Genomic DNA, 25,018 nt, shown 5'->3' on the forward strand with positions numbered 1-25,018 from the left:
GATGGGGGTAAGGGGAGATGGGGAGAGAAAAGTGTGAAGGAGAGGATGGGGGAAACTTGGGGAAACGGGATGATTGGGGATAAAGGAAGGTTGGGTAGGGGAGCAGGGGAGCACATATTTTAGTTAAGGGAGCCACCTAAGGGATGGCAAGAGACTTGAACCTGGAGTGGCTCCCAGGTGCCCAGGGCAATGTCCCCAGTTAGTTCCTTGGGCAGCTAAGGATAGGGAACCTGAAATGACCCTATCCTATAGCCATACTGATGAATATCTTGCATATCACCATAGAAACTTCATCTAACGATGGGTGGAGATAGAGACAGAGACCCACACTGGAGCACCGGACTGAGCTCCCAAGGTCCTAATGAGTAGAAGGAGGGAGAACTTGAGCAAGGAAGTCAGGACCACGAGGGGTGCACCCACCCACTGAGACAGTGGGGCCGATCTATTAGGAGCCCACCAAGGCCAGCTGGACTGTGACTGAAAAAACATGGGATAAAACCGGACTCTCTGAACATGGTGGACAATGAGGGCTGCTGAGAAGCCAAAGACAATGGCACTGGGTTTTGATCCTACTTCATGTTCTGGCTTTGTGGGAGCCTAGACAGTTTGGATGTTCACCTTCCTAGAAATGGATGGAGGGGGGAGGACCTTGGACTTTCCACAGGGCAGGGAACCCTGACTGCTCTTGGGACTGGAGAGGGAGGAGAAGAGGAGTGGGGGCAGGGGGAGAGGGGCGGGAGGAGGGGGAGGGAAATGGGAGGCGGGAAGGAGGCGGAAAATTTTTTTCAATAATAAATAAATAAATAAAATTTTCTGCTCAGAAAAAAAAAAAGAGGTATTCCAAGGTGAAAGCCCTCTAGAGTTTACTGCTCCTAAAACAGAATAATCACCAAAATCCTGGAGCTAAAGACAATGGGCTGGTGATATAGCAAAATCTATTTCCATGAATTCAGTCTCTCCAAACTTGATATACAAATGTAAAATTCTGTTGGGCTCCTGGATGCTCGTCTCAGTTTCATTTTTATGAAAACTAGGGATGAGCTCCTCCAGTTGTAAAACCGAGTTGTGAAATGTTGCGATTGACAGAATGATATGCAACAGTCACTTAATCAAGTTCACAAAAAAATACAGTATATTAAATCATAGAAAAGAAAGCATGGATTCTAACCACTTTGTCCTCCTTTGGGAAAACATCCAACGAAGCAGAGCAGGGAGAGAAGAAAGAGAGAGAAACAAGAATGAACCTCACATTAATATAAGCGATGTCAATGCAACAAATACATTTCTCCAGGTTTAAAACACAGAAAGCACATGCTGGATGCAAGAACTGAGCCCACTCTCCTGAGTTTTAGATTTCAGACTAGTCCTACATTTAAAGTATGCTTTGGTGTCAGGCATCCTGATACATATCTGCAATCCTAGCTCTCAGGAGGCTGGGCCCGAAAGATCCCAAAGTTGTTATCAATCAACTGCAATATGCTTCAGAGAGCAAGCAGTATCTCCAAAGCAAAAACAAAGGAAATCTTCAGAGAAAAAATGTCAGTTTGCCACATGCTGCCTCCTATTATTGAAAATACTTTATTAAACACATAGAACAATACCAAAATTTTATTAAAATTATAGTGAAAATGGTTAGAGACAAAATTTATAAGACTATCTAATGAAATGTCATATATCAAAATTGGAGAAACACAACTACTTTAGGCATGATGACTTATCCCATAACAGTAAAAATAGTATTTATTTATATGTATTTCAATATTTTATCATAAGAGAAAACAGGCTTAAATGATATTTTGCTCTTACCCATAAGACAAATTTTAAGCTGTACCTTCTTTAGTTTTACTTCTTTAAATATTTATTTCAAGTTGTGGTAATTTCAGTGTAAGAGGGCTGAACTAAAGCATGCGTCCGTATCTGTATCAAGGAATTGAAGCACTCGCTAGCTCAGTTTTCTTTAAACAACCTGAATTTGACCCTAACAACTTCAATATACCAGCGATCAGCTGTGTGGCAGCTGGCTTGCCTCAACCCTATGGTGGGAAGTTAACAGCTTCAGCAGCTGTGGGTACTCAGGCAGCACTAACCCGCGGCTGGCATGCACTAACTGCATTGCCAGCAGAGCTCAGACTGGTATGTATTGGAATCACTTCCAGGACCCACCTGCAAAACCCATCCCAGAGGACGTACTTACAAACGCTAAAAATTGGACGAGGGACTAACAAATACATCTTATGAACTCTCTACATGGACATTCGCTTAAATTCTTTTTAATTCACTCTGATAACAAGCATAAAAGTTGATTACTAGCCTTTGTTTTATAGATAAGGAAACACTTGTTTAGAGATGACACTGGCCTTACATTAAGCTATAAAATGTGCTTATTATACTCAGTGTCTTAATTCCACTGGAAGAAATTTTACAATATACTACTAAAATTCAGATGACCAACTAATTAATACACAGTCACCTGAGAAGTTTGTTCTCAATCGTAATTGACTTTTCCAAATTACAAGAACTTCAAAAGTACTTAAAGTTTTAGTGATTTAAAATATGTTATATCACATCATGATAAATACTTGGACTAAATACTGGACAACATGAAAAATACTTGGACTAAATACTGGTAAATTTTTAAGGCAGTGTTCATCGCAAGTGTTCAATGCTATACCACAAATCTCAACCAAATAATTCATTTGAATTTCTCTACAAATAATTCTACTGTACTAGCACGGGTAATGTAAAAGGCGCATTACACTCAAATGTCTTCTAGAGTAGATACTTGCTAATAAGGGTCTTGAATTTCACAAATTGTAATGTTGGGGTCTGTCCCACTAGAATTTATTGATTCTTTGTTTAGAATCTTAAAGCAGAAAATATTTGTGCTAACTTAAAACTATGGTACAGCAAAATACAGTGGTCTCATTTGAGCAAAATTGGGAAATTTCTTCAGGTGAAAATACATCTCATAACCCTAGCATATAGAAATGGCTTATTCCATATGCTCCTTGAAAATCTGACCACTTCTTGTGAGATGAACATGGTGGTAATCATTTGTCTTGATAGTAAAACTTAAATTACTATTATGGTAGCTAACCATTGCTTAATGGTTAGTGGTACTAAGTTTACATTTCCTTTGAAAATTAAGTGCTTTGGACAGGTATTGTTTTGGATTGAGATGGGAATCATTTTAAAAGCCCCACATATGTAAAGTATCTTATCTGGTGCTATGTTCATCACTATAAAACACAAGCCGCAGAAGGATGTGTCCCTGCGCATATTGCACGCATGCTTTAGTCTCAGACCATGCAAGTGATTACATGCTGGCAAACGCGGTGGCTTTGTTCAGCTCGTGGGCACCTGGTGCGTTCACAGGACACTCACATTGTTCGAGCGCAGAGACACACGGCCTCCACAGCGTGCACAAAACTTGGTGCGACAATAGGAGCAAAGATGGCCACATCCGTCAGCGAACTTGGTCTTATGACAGATTCCACATGTCGGGGCATCATCTTTGTGCTCGCCCTGGTACCGCCGTGCTTCCTCTCCGATTTTTCTCACTTGTTCTTTATAGCTTTCAAACTGTTGATGCAATCTCCTGGGCGAAAGAGACAAGAGAATAAACTAAGTAAATGAAGGAAGATAGAAAACGCAACAATTTTTCCTAAAGAAAATTAAAGTTAAGCTGTTTGAGGAAAAGCAGTGCATGCAAATCTACTTTCCCCACAAGGGTGAAAACAGGCAATATATCTGGGGGTACACAAACCCTGATCTTTCTTGATCTCAACAAGAGATTCTACTTTTACTACTCTGGTGTGCACCATCCACAGCTGCTAAGGCAAGTCCTTTCCCAAAAGAACATTTACAGTAAGACTCAAATTCCTCAATTCATCAATTCAAGTCCTTCAGTCTTAAATTGCTATACACAGATCGATTGGAAGAAAACCCTCCAACCTACAGAGAGTCTCCCAAGTTAAGGATTCTCCACACTGTAAATGAGAATGAAGAGTGTTGCACCAAGCCTAGTCGACAGTCTTGGACCACCTCACCAGGAGTCCATCCTGGGAAATAGTTGATCAAATTCATCTCTGTGTTTGAGCTAGTGGGCTGGCCCTGAGTGCTCCCTTAAACACAGAATGCACAGATGACATTGTTAATTCTGGCAGTTAATGTTGCGGTCCACAGAAGGGAGCCATGAGAGCTGTACTCCCCATACATACAAGATGGTGAGCCAGGCCCATGCTCAGTAATGCTTCTGGACTCGGGGTTGATTGTGTTATGTGTTTCTTTTTAACCTCTAACAGCTCCTGAGCCGAACTTGAATCATTACTTTCTCCTTTCCAACTGATACTTTGTCGATTTAATCCATACTTAAAGCGTATGTGTATAAACTCCCATATAACACAGCTGATTATGGTGTTGACAACATTCCCAATTGATAAATCAGATAATTTCATTTTATGAAAGAATAACATATGTGGCATTTAACTTCATGAATGTACAAATACCTTGTCCATTTGTTAATGAATTGTTTGTTACATTCACCATTTCATATCTTGCCATCAATGTAAGTTTGGGTTAGTAGGAAACTATCAGGGATGACGATTATTTCGAAGGATGTGTACAAAATAGCACTGAAAGTCTAATACCTTCTAGTAAGTGGAATGATTGTGAGGGATAGAAGAAAATAAATAACCCCAGATGTATAAACAGAAATAAATTTCAGCATAAGGGGAATCAAGAACAAACACTTATCTAGCCCCTAAGTCAAACCTTTACCATCAGGGCCACTATGTCAAATCAACTAAGCAATCAAAAGTCTTTCAGAAGTCAGGCTAAGAAAGAGTTTTCTTATAAATTTATTCTATAATATAGAGTATGATTTAGTATGGGTGTTAGTAAACTTTTAAGTAAAAGGTCAGGCAATAAATATTTTAGTCTTTACGACTAAATGAGTATTTGCTGTAACCTCCACTGTTCTGTCAGGAAAGGAGCCACAGATAGGCTTTAAATGAATGACTGCGGATACATTCTAATAAAACCTTTATTTATTAAAATAGAGGCAGCAGGCTACATTTGGCTAAAGGGCCAGTCTTTCAATTCTTCACATAGGATTTGTTTTATGCTAAGATATAATGGCTTCCAAACAAAATTCTTCTTACATTTTAAAATTTAAACTTGGAAATTCTATGTATTTTACTAGGATCAATCCAAAGGGTTTCTATCTCAGGATTTTAGCTTTTTGCTCTGTTTTTAGTATATGTATGTTTGGTTCTTGAGATTGAACCCAGGGCCTTGTGCATACTAAGTACACATCTTAAGACTTAAACACACATCCGGCCCTCAGAGAAAAATTTTGTATAATATGTAACATATGAGGTTCTGGCCTCTAAGATAAAATCCTTTTTATTGCAATATTGTGGAGTCCCATGTGTTCCTTCATAAGTCATTTCATATTTCTTAATAATGCATCATTACTATTTCTGTATATGATACTGGTCTCCCACCAATTAGTAAATATAAGAGATGAAGAATTTGGCCAACAATAAAAACAAATATCTTCTTGATGAAAACCAATATGCATTCTATATATATGTGTATAATACTTAAATTTAGTTATAATTTTCATTGTCCATACTGAGGGGAAACACATATAATTAACAAATGAATTGATAATGACAAAATTTCTTAAAAAAACTCAATTACTCGCATAAAATCATAAAACCCTGTCAAAATGCTTTCAACATAGTTTAAAATGAATGTTGGAGCAGGAAATAAAGTGTAATGTCCATAAAGAGTAAAATGAAATAGGGACACTATTTGACAAGGTAACATAACTCAGATGCAGAGATCTGTTTGGGAGCAGGCACTGAGGCTTGGTGATCAATAACTTCGTTTTAATTGTTGTACAGTGAAAGTAAATGTTTTAGGTAGGCAGCCAACAAAAAATATTTGAAATAAAACATATGATTTCTCCACTCAGTGGTGGAAAAATACAAAATTCAAAAAAGACAAAAGATTTAATTTAAAAATAAAAACACGGAACTACAGAGAGAGAACGGTTACTGACTGTTGCAGGAGATAGCAGAGATAATGAACTCATTAGGAATCATAAGTAGAATGCAGTGTAGCATCAGTATCAGACAAAGATGTCCATGCCAGATTGTTAAAATGCTAATTAAATGAGGCTTAGAAAAGACAGACTCAAACATAGCATGATTTGTGATTTCTAATGAGGTGAGTTATTTACATTAAACACAAAGACAGAATATTTGCAATAACAGTAAAAAAAGATATTTCAAGCTAAGAGTAAAAAAGCAAAAAAAAAAAAAAAGCCCGAGTAAATAAAATAAAGTATAATATTTAACTCAGAAAGGATTACTAAAGCAGGTAGAGGGTTCACAGCTATATGCTCTGCACTCTGAAGGATGAAGGATGCAGATTGAGTTTAAGACCAGCCTCTGTTATAAGGTAAGACCTCATCTCAATAAAACAACCAAACATACACACACACACGAATGCAGGCACATGCACATGAACACACATACACTTAATGATAATAAAAATAGCCTCTTATCTAAAAGTATGAATTTAATGTTTACGTAAACATTCATCAAAATTCAGTTTGAACTTAACTAAATAAAATATAAAGAATAGGAAAATTCATCTTCAAAATTTTACCCCTTCCTTGTAATTGACAAATAGATGAAAATACATCACAATGGAGGATACTGTAAGATAAATAGAAAGTGTACTCTAATGGACAAATATACAGAAGCATATATGCATATGAAATGTATGCACATGGGTTGTGCTACATAGACATGTGTGTAAATTTCTTCATCAAACACATTAATCAATCTGTAAGACTCTCTCTGTTTCTCCCTTTTACATTGTTTAAATTCATATATGAAGATTCTCAAAGTATGTAGAAAGTTCTGTGCCTCAGGAGTATCTGAGATTTTTCTTTAATGCTGAGGTGAAATTAGTTCATTATATTTGCTCTCCCTCTTTCCCATTCTCCATACATATAATATATACAACATCATGCATAATATATATGTATGTATACACACATTCCATACAGATATATGTGTGTGTGTATGTGTATGCTGTGTGTGTGTGACACATTTCATATTAAAGAGGAAAAGATCCTTTCTAGCTTATCAAATACCACTGAATAGCAAATGAACTCAACAGAATTACAGCGATAAATGCATTTAGTAATATTGAAAAGGTGTAAAAGAACTGATAATCCATTTAATTAGCTTTCAGAAGAAATACAAACATTAGACTCTACAATAACATTGTGAGATAGACAGCACCATTTCCACTTTATTGACAGGAAACCAACATCTGTCTGAGACTTTAACTTTCTATGTTGACACATCATTCTAAATTCACCTTCTTAAGAACTTCTCCTGAGCTCACATAAAGGGAGATAACAAATGTGGATGCCACTTGTAACTTAAAGCATTTCTGGAACCATGAAAGTTTGAATTTACCAAGCAAAGTAAACCTTTGGTGAAATATATGAACAAAACCTGATAATGGAAAAGCAAATACAACGGTGGTGAATAGCGTTTGTCCCCACACTCCCTTTTTACCAAAATGACTTCAAGATACTGTTTTCTTTTCAAGACTACAACCCTGATCTTAATGGTTTGAGGTCCCAGGATCTATTATTGTGAATACTTTTGCTTCTTATACTATGTGGTCTCTTAGATCATGACAAAGAAGTAAATATTGTTAGTTCTTTCATGAGCATACACACTCAAGTGTTTTACTAGGAAAAGGAGGTGTTTGCATTGATGTGTGAGGTCAAAGCCTCTAGAGTCTTATTTTCTCCTTTGGAGAAGTGAGGGTACTTGCAAGGAAGACAGCCACCAGGATGCAGTGTCTTTTCCCAAAGTGGGTACATAAAGGATCAGGATAGCTCTTTCCCAAGTCCTTTGCACAAAAGCTCAGAAAACGATTCAGACAGACAACATTCATACTTTTTCAAGGCCTCCTGTCCACTGGTCCTAGGCAGCCTGTATTCATCTTAACTCATCTCAAATGTGTTACAGCAATGGATTCAGAATTGGCCATGCTCAAGAAGGGTTATAAACATCTGAGAAGGCAAAGACCATGATCTTTCTCTGGCTGGAAATTTATTACACCTTGAAACTGCTTTCTTCTGATGTTTCTTCCTTTAGTTGCAGGTAAATCCCTTATTTAGTACTGAAAGACACAGTAACTTTGATCTCTATCAAGCTCACTGACTTTCTTTCTATTATAAAGAAAAGCAAGAAAGAATGAGAGAGGGATGGATGGATATAAGAGATGGAAGTGATTCATAACACTCATGCCCTCAAAACTGCTCTGTAACCTGCAATACTCTAATCAACTGGTCTTTTGGCACAATATTAATGACCTTCCTCAATACACACTCCTCTGAGAATGTTCTCACATCTCATATTCTCAAGACACTATCTTAAAAATGAAACAAAATTCTGGGACCAAAATACTGGTAGTGAAACTTTCAATAACATGTACATTTGTTTTTGATTTTTGCATCTGTTGCTTTAACACTTAAATCCATTTTTAATATGTGACAATGTTCTACCACAAATAATGAGTGAAAATACATATTTTATTATATGGCATTTCAGCAATTGAGTTAGCGACTGTAAAAACTTCTGTGAAATTTATTTATAGTCTTTAATATTGAATTGACACATTGTTATTGATTAGGAAGATTGGTAAAATCACAGATTTCAATTATATATACAAAAAATGAAGTCGTACAAAAACAATGATATTGAAATTTAAAGTTTTCTGTATGGGAGTCATTTTTGTCACTATATAATATCATTGAGTTATTTCCATAAATGCATTCAGTTCAAGAAACTCCATGATTCCAGAGATGAAGCAGTCAGTTCAGTGATTAATGGTTTATACTTTAAATTATATACCGGAAGACATCCTGGTATGATAGTGAACAGTTGTTAAGCATGCACTTCAGAGAACGCTCTGGAGTTAGCACAGGTCCTCACAAGTTTCTCTGTCGTGTGGCTCACTCTCCCATCCACAGAGAAATCAGAAGACTACCGCATCTTTCTCATGTCTTGACTTTACATAATCTAGGCGCACAGAACTGGACCATAGGAGAGGAGGGATGGGTAAGTGCTGCTTTCCCAAGCAGATACTTAGGGAAACTGACAGTTTGCCCCAAGATTAAGGGAGGAATGGAGCAGACCAGGTGTGGAATGGGTGTGGAATGGTGACTGAGTGTGAGTCCTGAAAACAATAGGTATGGACTATGTTTCCTTTCTCCACTGCAGAAAAAAAAAAAAAACATAGCTAGAAATTATTGTGTATTCCTTTTACTATATGGGCAAGTGTTCACCATCAAGAACCCACGAAATGGAAGATTTAGAGATTAAGGACAAGAGAAATCTTCTAGTATTGTCACACTAATTAAAATAATTAAAAGCTCCCCCAAACCATAGCAGATGCCCAACCAGGGAGACATGACAATGATTAAGAGAACGTGCCTTACTTGACTGATATTTTGGAGGCATACTATTTAAAATGTGAACATTGTATTTTGGTGAAAGTAAATCTGTAATTTCTTTTTTGTTTTTTTTCTTCGAGTTTACAGTCTATTTAGAAAATAAAGTATCTATGTTAACAGCGTTTCATTTCCTTAACATAATTGAACAACTATATTTTAACCATAAACATTGAACATTGCCTTTGTGAAAATAAATTTAAAAATTCAAATATTACCACATATGTGTATGTGTGCGTAACATATATGTAATCGATGATCCATTTTTCTAGTCTCACATGCATGGATTTAAATGTATTGTTTAAAGCATTTAATAATTCAAAAATTCAAAAATGATATTACTAAGTCATATTTACTCTGGCATTTCTCTTCTGGTTCTGGAGGTCCAACAAGGCTTTGTGTATGTTAGATAATGAAATACATCCAAGTCTTGATAATTAAGGTTACTAGAGTTTAAAAACTATTTTTATCCTATGCCTAAAAACATGATTTTTGCTTAATGTAAGCGTCCAGCAGATGGCACTACTGGCTTTTATTTATATTTAGTTCTCAGCTACTTAAATTAATTTTCTTAAAAACATCTAATGTGCTAAAGAAAATTAGTAAAATCAGCAGGGGTGTAACTTATTAGAAATATGTGTATTTAGAGGTGACTGCAAAAGAACAAGAGGCATTTATAAAATCTTGCAATTTCCTTTTAAAGAGGATTTTCTATGTAGACTTAATACAGGCCTGTAGGCATGTGCACACGGACACACATGAACACACATATATTCACATTCATATGTACACATGCACTTATATTTGGCATAGTATGGGGTCTGGTGTGTATTTTTTACTGTCAGTGAGTTTTCATGTCAATCCTTCGCCCCCCACTTAGCACTGTTAAGGCGAAGATCAGCTAATCAGTGTCCCACAGCGTTCCGAAAGCACTGAGCGATGACAGGGCAAGCAAGAGCCGAACCGGTGATTAGCTATTAGTGTTTTATTGTCTGTTACTTCGGCCGAGCATTTATTTTTAATTCCGTTTTCAATTTACCAGAGGAGGCCACTCCCGAGTGAGCATTAAATGGAGATTTCTCAGGACAGGGAGCCTTGCTCACAAGCCTTTGCATGCTTGCTCTCCTCCCTTTTCCTACGGTTTGCCCTTGTGCTCCAGAAAGTAGTGAGGCTTGGAAGGTTTCAGTGACAGGTTTCAGAAACACTGTGTCTGGGTTATGTCGTGATGTCACCTGTAACATAACAGAACTCAAAAACTGAAAACCTGGGATAAGAATGGGGAATGTTTAAAGTTTTGGCAAACAGGTTTGCTTAAGTTCATTACATTCAAGAGAAAAAAAACATGTAAAATAAGGAGAAACCATTACACAGGAATTAATAAAAAATGAATAAATGAATGATGTCAAATTTTAATAAAATAATCATAATAGGGGCTGGAGAGATGGCGCAGTGATTAAGAGTGGTTACCGCTCTTGCAGAGGACCCAGCACCCACATAGTAGCCCACAACTATTTGTGACTCCAGTTTCAAGGAATCTGATCCCCCCTTCTAGCCACTTCAGGGACCAGGCAAGAATGTGGTGCACTTACATACAGGTAGATAAAACACAGGTGTACTTTATACATGTGCACACACATACACATAAAAGTCCTTAAGACAATAATAGTAAAAGTACTGCTGGTATCAACTGTATGATAGATGCGTTAAAGGACATGAAACAGGCAAGTTCCATTTACTGACAATTAAGTCAACAGTGGTGTCACAGATATGATCAAGACCTAGTAGTGAGTAATCAATTCCTGCCTGCATCATCTGTGTGCCAAGCACAGCAAAAACCTTGCCTTTGCTGAATCCTTGACAACTTTTACTGTTTGCAGTGCTATAGTACAAAAAAAAAAATAATGAACCAATTACACAATTGGAGACTTTTAGAAACAAATATATCCATCTTTTTGAACCTAAACCTAAGGTTGGGTTCCTTGGGAACAAATCTGCATTATCTATTTCTTAGCTTTGTGAATATGCAGAATAATTTAAACCCAATGTTCAATTTCTCCACGTGTGGGCGACTAGGAAGAATCGCTAGGAAGCCAGTGGAGATAATCAATGTTAAGTGCTTAGTACGATGTCCAGAACATGGGAAAGCTCCGTACACATGAGCTATTATTAAGCATGGATATGGATAATACATGAGGGAAGAAAGCGCTTTGTTTTTCCGTTTCAGAATACACTTAGCGAATAACTTTGGTAGGCATCTATGATGGGCAGGGTTTCTTGGCATATGCATATCAATATAAGTGACTTAGATAATTGATCAATAGACCAAATGTAAAGGCCAGAAAGGGCATTTCATCAGGCGAAAGTCAGTCTGAAAGACACACCCACTAGATTGAGGGGCCTTGCTGAAAGCCTGGGAGCTGCAGTCAATGGGAGAAAACAAAAATACTTTCTGAAAAATTTCCTAGCATTTTTTTATGGTTATTACTACTACACAATTAGAAGAAGGAAGAGGAGGAAGGAGGAGGGAAAGAAATAAAAAAAAAAACAATTAAAAACATCTAGTAAGATCTAGTAATTTTGAATATATTATCAATGGTTTATTTTGAAATTAAATGTTCAAACTACCTCACTCACTGACAAGCTCTATGTACCGGCAATTTAGTCAACGGTGGCGTCACAGAGATGATGAAGCTAAAGTGTTAAGTAACCGGTTCATGTGGGTAACTTCTGCAAGGCCAAGCACAGGATAGATCTTGCCTTCTCTAAATTCTGGATGGAGTAACAAAATTGGAAAACTGGTAACATATCAAACACTTGCTGCTTTCAGTTTGAATGAATTTACACACATGGAGTTCGTGCAAATTTACACACATGAACTTGAGCAAATTTGTTTATTTTTTCTTCTTTCTCATGATAAACTATTAGCTACAACAACGTTGCTGCAAGGATGTTTCAGTGATAGCTGGCAAAGTGATAACTTCTTTTATCATTACTAGACCAAAATAATTCCTTTCAAATAGCAGTGGCCCCATGAAGCTATTTGAGCTTTGTTTCTGAGGAGCAACAGAGATGTGCAGGATCAAGTACAAGCTGTGATGAGTTATTTGCAGGATGTCTGATGACTGCCTTCCGTGGTATCCCAGCCACTGGCTCTCACTCACTCACCCCATCACTGCAGAGTGGTCTGGACAGAGATTCTGCCTCACCCACTTCTCTCTAAAGGTGGATGATGAAGCCAGACCAATTTTATTTGGGGCACAGAAAGGAAATGTGTTATTCCTGTCTCACACAAAAAAGTGAGTGTATCAAGGCTTTAAGACATCGCTACTTCATCTGCATACATCATCATCATCATATCCCTGCCAGCTTTTGGGGTTCCATAAGAAGTAAAATAGCTATTGCACACAATGAAGTTACTGAACAATTACTAAGCTGTCAGTCAAATACTGGCCACTATGAAATGCATGGAAAATAATGAACATAAAACCAGACCCTGTGTTTTGTCCCATTCTAGTAACCTGTTAATGGATTGAAGCATACAATTAAGACAAAGTACTATGAAATAAATTATCTAAATTGAATCAGAACGTAAAAAGCAGTTGCTTCACACATCCTACTTTTAGAGCCTAAATTAAATATCAGAGGAATAAGAAATTTATTCTTTAAAAGGCTTCCTCTTTTTCATTTTTAAAGCAGAGAAATGCAAGCTTCCTGGGTTTTCCCTGCACAGTGTACTAAATTAGTCAGCCAACATTAGGTACAGTATCTTCTCAGGCCTTCCAGAGTGCAATTCAAGGCAAGTGACAAGACATAATCTCCTTCCCTTTATATTTGCTAAAGGTGACATCTGTTTTCAACCTTTCATTAAGACATACTGTAAATATGCATACAAGCCCAGTTATCATCACAGTAATGTAACAGGTGCTGTGAATAACTTGAGTTATTATATACCGATGAAAGAAAAGGATAAACCAAGTATTTCACACTTCAAGTGTGGAAAACAAATATCGAACTAATGTTACAGCTTTTAATGTCCTCATATGTATACATAATTCATACCTGTCTCATGTGACCTAGAACATGCAACCCTCTCTAATCAACTCCAGACAAGCTCTTCTACCTTCCAATCATAGCCAGGAATAATTAGTCTATTTTTAAATGATGCCATCTTATGCTATATTTAGACACTAACAATGTGTCATATCCAGCTCTCATTAATCACACGAAGCTAGGAATACTCCATTTTTGCTTTTCATACTATTGCATTTCCTATGGAAAACTTTAAGTGGTATCAAGTTATTTTGAATATGAATTGTTTTTAATTCAGTAGACTATGTCAACAAGTCTGGACAGAACACTTTCATTTTCTGCCACTGTTATGATCCAATTACAAGAAGCATGAAATCAACAAAGTCATTGATTTTGTAGCATTAGTCATAAAGAAAACACTGCAATATTTTACTTATAAGCAATACCCCATCCTATAGAAGTACCACTCATTTTCTTTTTGTTTTTTTATTTTTTTTAATTTTAAATTTTTTGTTGTTGTTGAAAAGAATTTCCGCCTCCTCCCCATTTCCCATTTCCCTCCCCCTCCTCCCACTCCATTCCCCCTCCCTCTCAAGACTGAAGAGCAGTCCAGATTCAATGCCCTACAGGAAGTTCAAGGTTCTCCCACTTCTATCTAGGTCCAGGAAGGTGAGCATCCAAACAGGCTAGGCTCCCACAAAGCCAGTTCGAAACCTATTGCCATTGTCCTTGGCTTCTCATCAGCCTTCATTGTCTGTCATGTTCAAAGAGTCTGGTTTCATCCCATGCTTATTCAGTCCCAGTCCAGCTGGCCTTGGTGAGCTCCCAATAGATCAGCCCCACTGTCACAGTGGGTGGCTGCACCCCTCGCGGTCCTGACTTCCTTGCTTATGTTCTCCCTCCTTCTGCTCCTCATTTGGACCTTGGGAGCTCATCCCTGTTTCAGTACTGAGGAGTTCCATCTGGACGGCCTACCCATCCAGAGCCGTGAGTGCCAGCCTACCGGGCAGGCCTCAAGGTCCCCTGCAAGGGAGCGCGGGCACCTTCAGCTTGTGCTGCAGGGTCTCCTGTGCTCTACTGGACCCCGCCCTGCCTGCCACGTTCTTCCTTTTGTTACCACTCATTTTCTGTAGTACTTTATTGCTCACTGCCAGCGTAACCTTAAAGCATGGGTCCCATTCCATCTTCCTGCATAAGGCCTATGGAACAGTCAACCAGCAAATATTTTAAATTGAATCGAATTGAAAACTATTCAGTAAGTGACCCAGGAATCTACTCTGACAAGGAGAAATCTATTTATCCTTCATCCTCTAAAGTGTTATTGACTTTTGTCTCTTTTAGGATTAAATAAAGTAGCATAGTGAAATTATTCAAACTTTGCAGAGGAAATAACATAACTCGCTATCAGCTGAGATCTCCGAATGTTAAGCAGTTCTATTGTTACTCTAGGAATACCTTATAAAGCATGAATGGAGCAAGTATTTGGGAAGGCAACACCAAATCGGTAAAAGGTGAGCAAAGACTTGAAGAAGATGAGAACCAGTAATAAAAGGTGTAACAGCAAAGGGACGAGAAGAGTGAACACTGAGGTGGGAGCTGGGGGTAGGAGCAGGTAAGAGCAGGGAGGAGGAAGGAGGCAGGGAGAGCAGAGCTCACAGCCCACCACACAATACTATGTCTCACACCTGGTGAGCAGGAAGAACTTGAGTGAGGAAATGTCATGAGTGGGCTTCTATGTGCACTAGATTCCAGTAGCTCTCTAGTCCATTTGTTTGTTCGTTTAATGAGATGAAAATAGAATCACATCATTTTCCCCATCCCTTTTATCCCCTCATACCCCTAAAGTACCCTACCATTGCTTTTTCTCGAATCTATGTCTTCTTTTTCTTTAACTGTCATTTTACACACACACACACACACACACACAAACACACATAGTCCTATGTCAGTGTAATCTACTTAATTCAAACAATGTTATTTGATGTAAATTATTTCAGAGTTGCCACTTGGTACTGAATTACCAATTTGGGGTGGTGGTGGTGGTATCTTCCATAGGGAAGAAGAGTTCTCTCTCCATTGTTCCTTAGTTGCTTGTAATTTCTGCCTAGGGTTACATGACTCGTGAGGTCAAGAATCCTGGAGAGTGACCTTTAATCAATCACCCCTTTACTGAACCAACAGAATTCTTAAGTGCAGTCTAAATTCCCTTCCCTTCCCTTCCCTTACCCTTCACTTCCCTTCCCCATCCCCTATCCCCTTCCCTTACTCTTCCCTTACCCTTCCCTTCCCTTCCCTTATACCCACATAGTGTAGCTCTCAATCATCATCAAACATTTTTTCTTTGCAGCAGATAGAGACCATTACAGAAAACTACAACCAACTCAAATGTTGTGAAATCACGTCTCGTAGAAATTTCAGAGAAGCCACACCCATGAAGTCTCCACAACATGGATGCCTAAACAAGACCTAAACAAGGAAGATATAAATAACAGTCATGCTATCTGGTAGGTGGAAATCACGCATGGCTTATGAGAAATAGGAATGAAGATACAGATGGTAGTCATGAGCTCTCTGAGCATCTGGGTTAGAAAAGATGTGTGGCCATGGGAAACCATTCAGCTATTCTTTCTGCACGCTCCTTGCTTTGGGTCTTACATAACCCATGCAGACAGGCAAATTTTTATGGTCATGATGACTATAGACCTTTGAAGCTTCATTCTCGGGCTGCATTTACCATTTGGCATCCGGCTTCCTTCCTCAACACCAAAGCAGTCACAGTCTGTTGCACCCAACAAGGCTTCCTCGGGCGCCATGACACAAGAATATCATCTCTATCAGAAGGGAATGCAGAAAATGACATTTTTTTTCAGAGGAAAATAGACATAAGTGCAGTGTAAGTAACCATCACCTATTACACTTCTAAAGCTTGGCAATGACCATAACATGAAGGCACACCTGTATCAATAAAGTTCGAGAAGTTTCATCTATTTATATGTGTGAGGTTAATACTAAGCAGACACCACAAACATGCAGTAATCCCACATATGACAATCTAAGGGCAATACTGTTTCTACCAATGACAACCACACTGGCCACAACTTTTGAATCCATGATCCAAGAAAAGTAGAAATACTACTTCTTAGAATGCAGATTCTAGCAAAATCTTTTGTAATTCTGTTCAGAAGTTTTAAAATGAGTGCTAACTTCAGGAAATTGAAAGAGAGAGAAGAGCATTCTGAGTTTGAGACCAGCTGGGGCTGCATATGGGGATTCAAGTCAGTCAGGTTACATAGCAGGACCACACCTCGGAACAACACAAAATCAGAAATTTAGAACTGTAATATCTACTTGCATAGACTAATTTTTCTATTTGTTTTGTAATAGATTACTTCTTCCCTTAATTGGTTACAAAAACTGAAATTGTGAAGTCCTGCTAAATTTAATTCTTGGAGACACAAAATGCCCTAGAAAGTGCTAGCTGTTTGTGTGCATGTGTGTGTATGATTGTGTGTGAGTATGTGTGTGCTTATGTGTGTGTATATATCTGATCCATGTTATTGCAGAGCCTCACGTCTTGATTTTTATGTAAGTTTTCACAATCTGGTGCTGCAAACACAGCTGTGGAAGGAGTGATAAATGATCAGACACTAAGGAGATGCTCTGTGATAAGCAGGGCCTTCTTTTCTTTCGGGTTGTTCATCTGTTTGGTTTCATTTTATTTTCTCTCTCTTAAATTTAAAAGAAATTTCCCACTTCATGTATGAAGCAGATTACTGACTTCAGAAAGCTCTGCCATAGCAATCTGTCTCAACCTTCATGTCTATAGGAATGCTGGTGAATCTGAACAAACACCTGCCACATCCTTCTAGGGGAGCCTCAATCTCAGAGGGGTAGCATCAGAGGCAGGCAGCGACTCTACATAGTGAGTGCTTGGCATCACCATTTCGGCCAATGCCCCGTTCTTTAAAGTCAGGGATGCAGCCTGGTCAACTTAGCAAGGAAGTCTTTTCATGATGAAAGGTTTATCTGTAATGGGGATGGTAGGCACAGCCCAAGAATGGAGTCTAAGAGGGAAGAGAAAATAAGAGCAGGCTTGGTGTAACTACACGCAAAGCGAGAGGCAACATTTCTTATTAATTACTCACATCTAAAACCTGGTGTGTTCAGTATGTCTCCTGCCTAAAAATAATTTAAATAGCCTGGCTTGGAGCACTGCTGATTTGTCCCTGTGTGCATCCCGCTGGTCACCTTTCTAGATTAGCTGTGCGAAGACATTTTACAGGCTGCTCTAACCACACCATCTGAGCATTACCAACTGATCAGATTGCAGTCTTCATTTAGAAATGCCCTCCGCTCTAGGGGAGGATGCATGAATTATTATAGCTTTCATAAACAGATTTCCTTCAAAACACAGGTCTCCGAGGGTTGCTTTACTCTGAATGCCATCATAGTAAACAGATCAGCAAAGGCAGCAGGCAAGGTGAAAATGTCTAGTGAAAAATTCTACAGAACTCTGTTAGAACCTAAGTGAAGCCATCTTTTTCCTTTCAGCCTAGAATGGCTGCCCAGAGAACTATTTCGTCAAAGCTCTGGGGTCACCATGCCTTGCACGAGGACATTCCTACCAAACAAAAGGCAAGTTTTCCTTAATTCATTTTATATCCAACACAGTATTTTTATTGATTATTTGGAAATTCACACAATGTGCCATGATCACACTCATTTCCCAGTCATTCCAGGTCTACCCCCTCACAATTGTGACCTCTTCCCCTGAAAAAAAAACAAACAAAAACTAAAAAATAAACTCTAAAAACCAAAACCAAAACAAGACAAAAAAAGAAAAAAGAAAGAAAGAAAAAATACCAAGTCCATTTCGTGCTTTTTGAGTTGCCAATATTCGCTGGAACATGGTCAAACTCCAAGTCATCATTCCCTTAAATAAAACAATCCTTCTCCACCCTACCCTGGCATGGACACACACATAGGTTCTTAAGACAACACAGACCACGAAGATCCACATGGCCTGCGACATCAGTAAGGACCATAGAATTCAGCATGGTCTCTAGTGGCAGTACAGAACACAGACATCAACATGGTCCTCACCCACAGCATGGGCTAGAGACACCATCATGGGTCATTGCAACGGCACAGGCCATTGACATCAACATGGCCACCTATGGCAACATGGGCCATAGATGCCAACATGGCCCCAGTGACAGCACAGAACTTTAACAACGATTGTCAGTAGATGATTGGGTATGATGAGAAAATGCTTCCTCTCTCTGAGATCTGTTTCCATTCTCTATAAACTGAGAATAATAATTACCACCCCTTAGGAACATGGACAACACTAGTGCACAATCTGCTACATATTGGACACTCAATAATCTCAGTGTCCTTTCCTCACTTCTTTCTGAAGAACATGGGTTCTCCTTTTAAAACAGAACAGTGAAATACCACCATAAAGTGGAGGACCTGACTTTCAGTCATGGGTTTCTGCCTCACACTGTGAAGCTTCTTGGCATCTCTACATCAAACTCCTTTATTTTTATAAAAGGGATAGAGTTAGGCCACTTAGAGCTATCACTTATTAATTCACAGAATCAATAAATAATGACTGAGCATCTACCACATGCCAAGTGGTTATATAAACACAAAACGGAATTCTTTGTTCATAGGAAAATTTGTATTCAACGATGATTGGCAAGTGCTAAGGCATGTTTAAGGAAAGAGCATGCAACAGAGAAAGATCAGACAGCTCTTGGGGCTATGAGACTAACAGAAAAAAAATTGAAAGCTGGTCACTGACACAGGTAGGCAAGCCTGTATAGATAAGATAATGGGGAATTATAGAACAATGTGAAATCTTAAAGACCAATAATAAATGTGCTTTTGCCGGCCTTATGAATAAGACTACTGGCAGACAAATGGGTGAGGACAAAATCTGGTCAGAAGTAAAGCTTGGAGAAAAGCAAAAAAAGGTAGAGAGGGGAGGGAGTGAAGGTGAGATCACGGACAAATGATGTCAGGAACCATGGAGACTTTTGATTTCTCCCCTAAGTGGGTTGGAAGCTCACCACAGGGTTGTGAGTGACAAACTGGAATGATGAGGTTGAGAGCTAAAAAAAAAAACCCATCTGTTGTGTGGGGGAACAGACTACCAGTTAAGTAGACCAGGAGAAACAGGAGCTACTAATTCTTTGAAAGAGTGCATGCGGTAAAAGGAATTTCCAATTGATGATATATTTAGCCACTGCACCAATGAAAAGAATTATTACAGCACATCTCTGGAGCATACTCTGGCTGTAACCAGTATTAGTTCTGCAACATTAAGCAAGTTATTCTAACTCGTTAAACTCTGATGCTATGGACTGTTATGTTTGTCCCTCCCAAAAGCTGTGTGCTGAAGCCTTAATCTCCAATGTTACAGTGCTTGGAGGCAGAGCATTTGGGTGGTAATTAGGTTGAGAAGATGTTGGATAGGAGCATCCTGCCTACCTTGGTGGGATGAGTTCACACAATACAAAGAGAAACCAGGATTCTGTTTCTCCCCTGTGTGAACACAGGATGAGAAGCTGATGCTCTCTTGCCAAGCTACAAATAGAACTATCACCAGGGAACAAAGCTGGTGGTCTCCTTGTTCTTACAGTTTTGATCTCAGACTGCGGGAGCTTCCAGAACTAGGAGATAGATGGTAATTTGTTATGAAAGCCTTGAGCTAATGCCCCAAGTCTCCGCATCTATGAAATGGCAGTGATATCACTATTATTGTAGAATTAAATGAAACATGCTAAGTGACAGGCTTAGTACAGTGTCTAACAGGTGTGTCCAACCTGCAGCCTACAAATCACGTGTACCCCTCAAATCAATGCACCAGAGGATAGTTATGAGAGGAACAGAATATATTTGTACACCAAAACCTCAAGTCACAATGTTAGCAGGTAGTCTCCCTTGGGAGCATTTATTAAACAATTGGGTCATACCCTCACAAGGGTCTCATATGAACAATTACAAAAAGGCATCTTACTGATATTATAACATTAAAAAGTAAGCAACACTAATTTGAATTTTTTTTACAAACTGTTGCTTATTTCTTTCTTCCTTGGAAAAAAGGCCTAAATTTCCTATCCTTGCACCCCTATTTGTGCAGATATTTTAAAAGTGTAACCTAAAAGAATAGACCTCATGGGAGAATTCTGTAAAACATATTTATGTGGAGTCACTTTTACCTTTCTGAAGATGTAAGAGAGAACAATGCATCAAGAAAAATATGGAACATGGTTTTTTATTGTATGAGCCAAAGCAACTTCATGAATATAACAGAGTTAAAAGAAGAGTAAACTGTACTCCAGAGAAGTCAACTGCACCAGAGAGGCAGACTGAATACATTCAGGCCACTCCCTGAGTAGTAGACTCGTGGGTTCTGTGTGACTGATAGGGAAAGACCCTACTTTAAGACGGTCATTTGATCTGGGCACCAGTGTTAATGTGCTTTCTTGGTGAAATTAAATACGGGAATTTTTTAACATGAGAAGCAATCGGATGCTCAGTTTTAAATTTCATATAGAAGAAAAATGGTTGAGAACTACGTCTGATATGTGGTTTGCAGTTCAAACATCCATCACTTGGCATGAGATGTATTTTTATCTCTATGGGGTTTTTTGGCTGGTAATTTGAATTCATCTCAGTAGAAAATTCATGTTGCATTCAGTGTTTTGCTCTGTACTCTGCTAGCAATGAATTTCGGTTTTAACCTTCAAGTATTTGTTCTGATTTCGTTGAGATAAGTGCTTAGCACCGGGAAGCACATGATTTGCATTTTATTTGTGCGAAGAACCAATACTGATTCACACAACAAGAGACATTGAGAGTGACAAGAGCAGGGACACAAAGGATGAGATTTCCAGTTTAAATTATGCAGGTGCTAAAACATAAAAGCAAAACAGAAACTCCAAAGCAGCCCAGGTTTCGAGAGGCACCGCAGAGCGTCTCACAGCATTTTCTTTCTAGACAGGACTCTCAAACACTCTTTGAAAACCCCTAAAAGGTATTTCCGTCTCGATTTAGCCCTCTTGAGCTGTTCAGATTATAACTACTGCCTTGTATGTCTGAAGGTAACAAGTAACAACAGCAACAACAAAGATGTGTTTGCCTTCTTGTAGGCTCAGTGTGGGTTGTCTACTGCACACCATGGCAGAACAATGCATATGCCCGGTATTTGTTGAATGGATGTTGGTAACCCTTTAAATGAGATGAAGATAGGCCAAGAAATTTCCAGTAATTCATTGTTCTGAGGAATTGCTCAGAGATCGAGCTACTGCACAAGGGTGTTGACATTGATTTTCCCATTACTGGACCAGGAGTTCCTTCAGGGCAGGAATTCTGTTCTTCAAATCTGCAACCCCTTTTTACCTTGCTTCAAGTTGTGGCTTCTGATAGTAGACTGTCCTTCAGTGCTGCATGAATAATGGATGAGTTGCCCATGCAAGTATTTCTTTTGTCTCCATCATTTGTCTCTAGTGTCTAGTTGTCTGATACCTACATTGCTCACAATTTGTAACTCCTTTGCCTCATCTCTACTCTCAAATTTAAGTCACTCTTTTAAGCTCCATGGAGAATCTATGATCTTCCATGACCGCTGATACCATCTCCTCAATGACAATAGAATTTAAGTGTATACATAATTCACCCTTGTGTTTTATGCACTGATATACTGTACACAAACTTCCTTTGTCCCTTCCCAGAAAGGGTCTCTTTTCATTTTTCTTTTTTTTTTTTTTTTTTTTTGGTGTTTTGAGACAGGGTTTCTCTGTGGCTTTGGAGCCTGTCCTGGAACTAGCTCTGTAGACCAGGCTGGTCTCGAACTCACAGATATCCACCTGCCTCGGCCATACACAGATTAAAAGCAGTACTCTGCAAAGAGCTGATGTTAACTAAATATTTTAAAGCGTGCACATCTGAATGAAACTTCTCTTAATTACACGTTATACTGAGAGAGATACATCAGCAACACCCTGAACAAAGTTTTGTTCAACTCTTCAGATGGCTTCCTGGATGTTATAAGGATATCTTCTATCTACTCTTTACAGATCAAGTCTAGCAGTGCCCCTATACTCTCTGTCTCTATAAATGGCCTTAACCTTTTGGCTCATTTAGAATAAACTGAATCCTTTGTTCACATGACATTCATCCAAAGAGTTGAAAACTGTTCGTTGCTGTAACCCCTCCAAACATTCTTTCCCTTCAGGCTAAGTCATTTGTCATTTGGCATGATTTCATATCCTTACGCCATCCAGATAGTCTCTCTAAAAATGCTTCAGATATCTATTCCATTACGAAAGTAGGACAGCCTGCATTGGAATAAATTATTAAAGTGCATCCTTTCTATTCCACACTTTATATGCCGTATTTCTGTTTAAAACCCTATATCACATTAGTTTGTTTTAATTAGAATCATGGAGTGGACATATACTTGAACTTACTATCCCTAGTCACTAAATCCTTTCTACCTCTACCATTTTTCAGATGTCTAAAAAATTAGATTGCTCATAATTGCACGACTGTCTTATTTGGGTTATCATGTACAATGGCACTGTTTTAGTTGTCTCATCTTATGTTGCCAGGTACTGTCTACCTCTTCATTCCAACAAGATTGTCGATAATGACGATGGAAACCTCAATGAATTCTGAGCAATCTTATGTGAAAATACAGTGACTATGTCCTTGTTGCAGGGAAACAGAAACGCTTCCTGCTAAAGGTGGCCTTATAAATGTTGTAGGGATTGCAGGCCATTATCTCTCCCTCTGGGTTATCTGCCATTGTCACGGGAGAGCAGCCACTGTAACACAAAACAGAGGACAGCCCCGTTCCAATGAACTCATTTAAACACAATGAAATTTAAAATGCATGTAACTTTCATAAGAAGTGTTATCCTACTCTTGATATTCTTCAGTTGTTTCAAAATATAAATGTTGTTCATGCCCCACAAGTGCACAAGCCAGGTAATGGTTGGATTTGGCACAGGGGACACAGTGTGCTAACTCTTAAGTCATTACCAGTGTTGTGAACCCTGTCAGAGGTCCTTGGTGTGCACTGAGAAACCTGCCGTATTCTCAACCCTTCACAATCAGGTCATAGCAGGGAAATTGACTAAGAAAGGTTAAAATATAAATACTGAGTACTAATCCTCCAAAACTAGGTCAGTGGTTCAGGTGTCTAATAAATGTTAATCTTTTGGATGTTTCTTACCTACAGCACAAATTTCCAAACAGTCTATTTCTGGTAACAAAAAAAAATGTATATATTTCTTTCAAAGTACAACTTCACTGTCTTTCTAATTACGTGTTGAGAACATGATGATGAGTAAGAAATTCACTTGCCCTAATGCACTTTTCCATGGAGTTGTATTGAGGTGAAATAGATTTATAAGAATAGCTTTCCTTCAATCAACTCTAAACCCTAGGGCTAATACCATATCATCCACAATAAAAAAATAAAATGATGTCAATCAGTATAAAACTAAAAATAATCAGGTCGGCCAGTGATGGCACATGCTTTTAATACCAGCACTGGGGAGGTTGAGGCAAATGGCTCTATGGGAGTTCAAGGCCAGCCTCATCTACAGAAGAGAGTTACAGGACAGTCAAGGCTACATAGAGAAACCTTGTCTCAAAAAAACCAAAACACAAAACAAAACAAAATCCTCAGGATTTTGCTCATATATCTGCATGCCTACCTTGTCTGAACACACACAAATGAGACCACAGTAAAACAACTTTGGATCAAAAACAGAAGCGAGAATGTTTGGATTCCCGATATCTTGTAATCTGAGCATGATGTTTTCAACTCTATGCTTCAGTCTACTCTGTTAAGCACTGAATCACGTGGCTGATGCCAGGCTCAAAGACATTGTGAGAACAGAACCACATCTCTTCTGAACACCAGGGAGGTTAGCAGTTTTGAGCTGCACTGCGCAGACTAAAGGATGGTATATATTAATGGGTAAAGATGTAGAACAAAGGTTTGGATGTGGAAGAAATAAAAGCGATCACAAAGTTCTGAGAAAGACTGATCTATAGCTTTCATTTGTCCTCACTGCTGCAGTAATCTGCAGAGTGTCCTCAGGGAGCTAAAACCTGACCTTTATTACAGGCGTGGTTTAGTTGGTCCAGACACATTTTACTACAAGAGCTCAACTAGGAAAATTTGCCAGAGTATCCAAGATTCTGGACTCTTTAGGACATTCAACTGTCTTTCCCTTTTACAATGTAATCAAAGAAACTGTGGCTGTTCCAAATACATCCTCTATAGTATCATTAAGAACAATAAGAACCAGTCAGGCTGTGGTAGCATGTGCCTCTAATCCCGGCACTCAGGAGGCAGAGGCAGGTGGATCTCTGTGAGTTTGCAGCCAGACTGATCTACAGAGCAAG

The 25,018-nt window shown here is 38.6% G+C and overlaps 1 protein-coding gene across 30 annotated transcripts in view; it reads right to left on the minus strand.

Moving 5' to 3' along the window:
• The window catches only part of Rims1 (regulating synaptic membrane exocytosis 1), a 454,154-nt gene that overhangs the window by 253,300 nt on the left and 175,836 nt on the right, over positions 1–25,018 (minus strand). For 26 of the 30 annotated variants that reach the window (XM_057794818.1, XM_057794792.1, XM_057794788.1 and 23 more), the window contains 2 exons: positions 3,385–3,598; positions 1,169–1,180 (listed from right to left, as the gene is read on the minus strand). In XM_057794818.1, the coding sequence (XP_057650801.1) occupies positions 1,169–1,180; positions 3,385–3,598 (226 nt within the window). The remainder of the gene's footprint in view (positions 1–1,168; positions 1,181–3,384; positions 3,599–25,018) is intronic. The other 4 variants (XM_057794819.1, XM_057794794.1, XM_057794785.1 and 1 more) reach the window with 2 other exon arrangements.

Source organism: Chionomys nivalis, chromosome 19, assembly GCF_950005125.1.
Source record: "Chionomys nivalis chromosome 19, mChiNiv1.1, whole genome shotgun sequence".
NCBI classification, from domain to species: Eukaryota; Metazoa; Chordata; class Mammalia; order Rodentia; family Cricetidae; genus Chionomys; species Chionomys nivalis.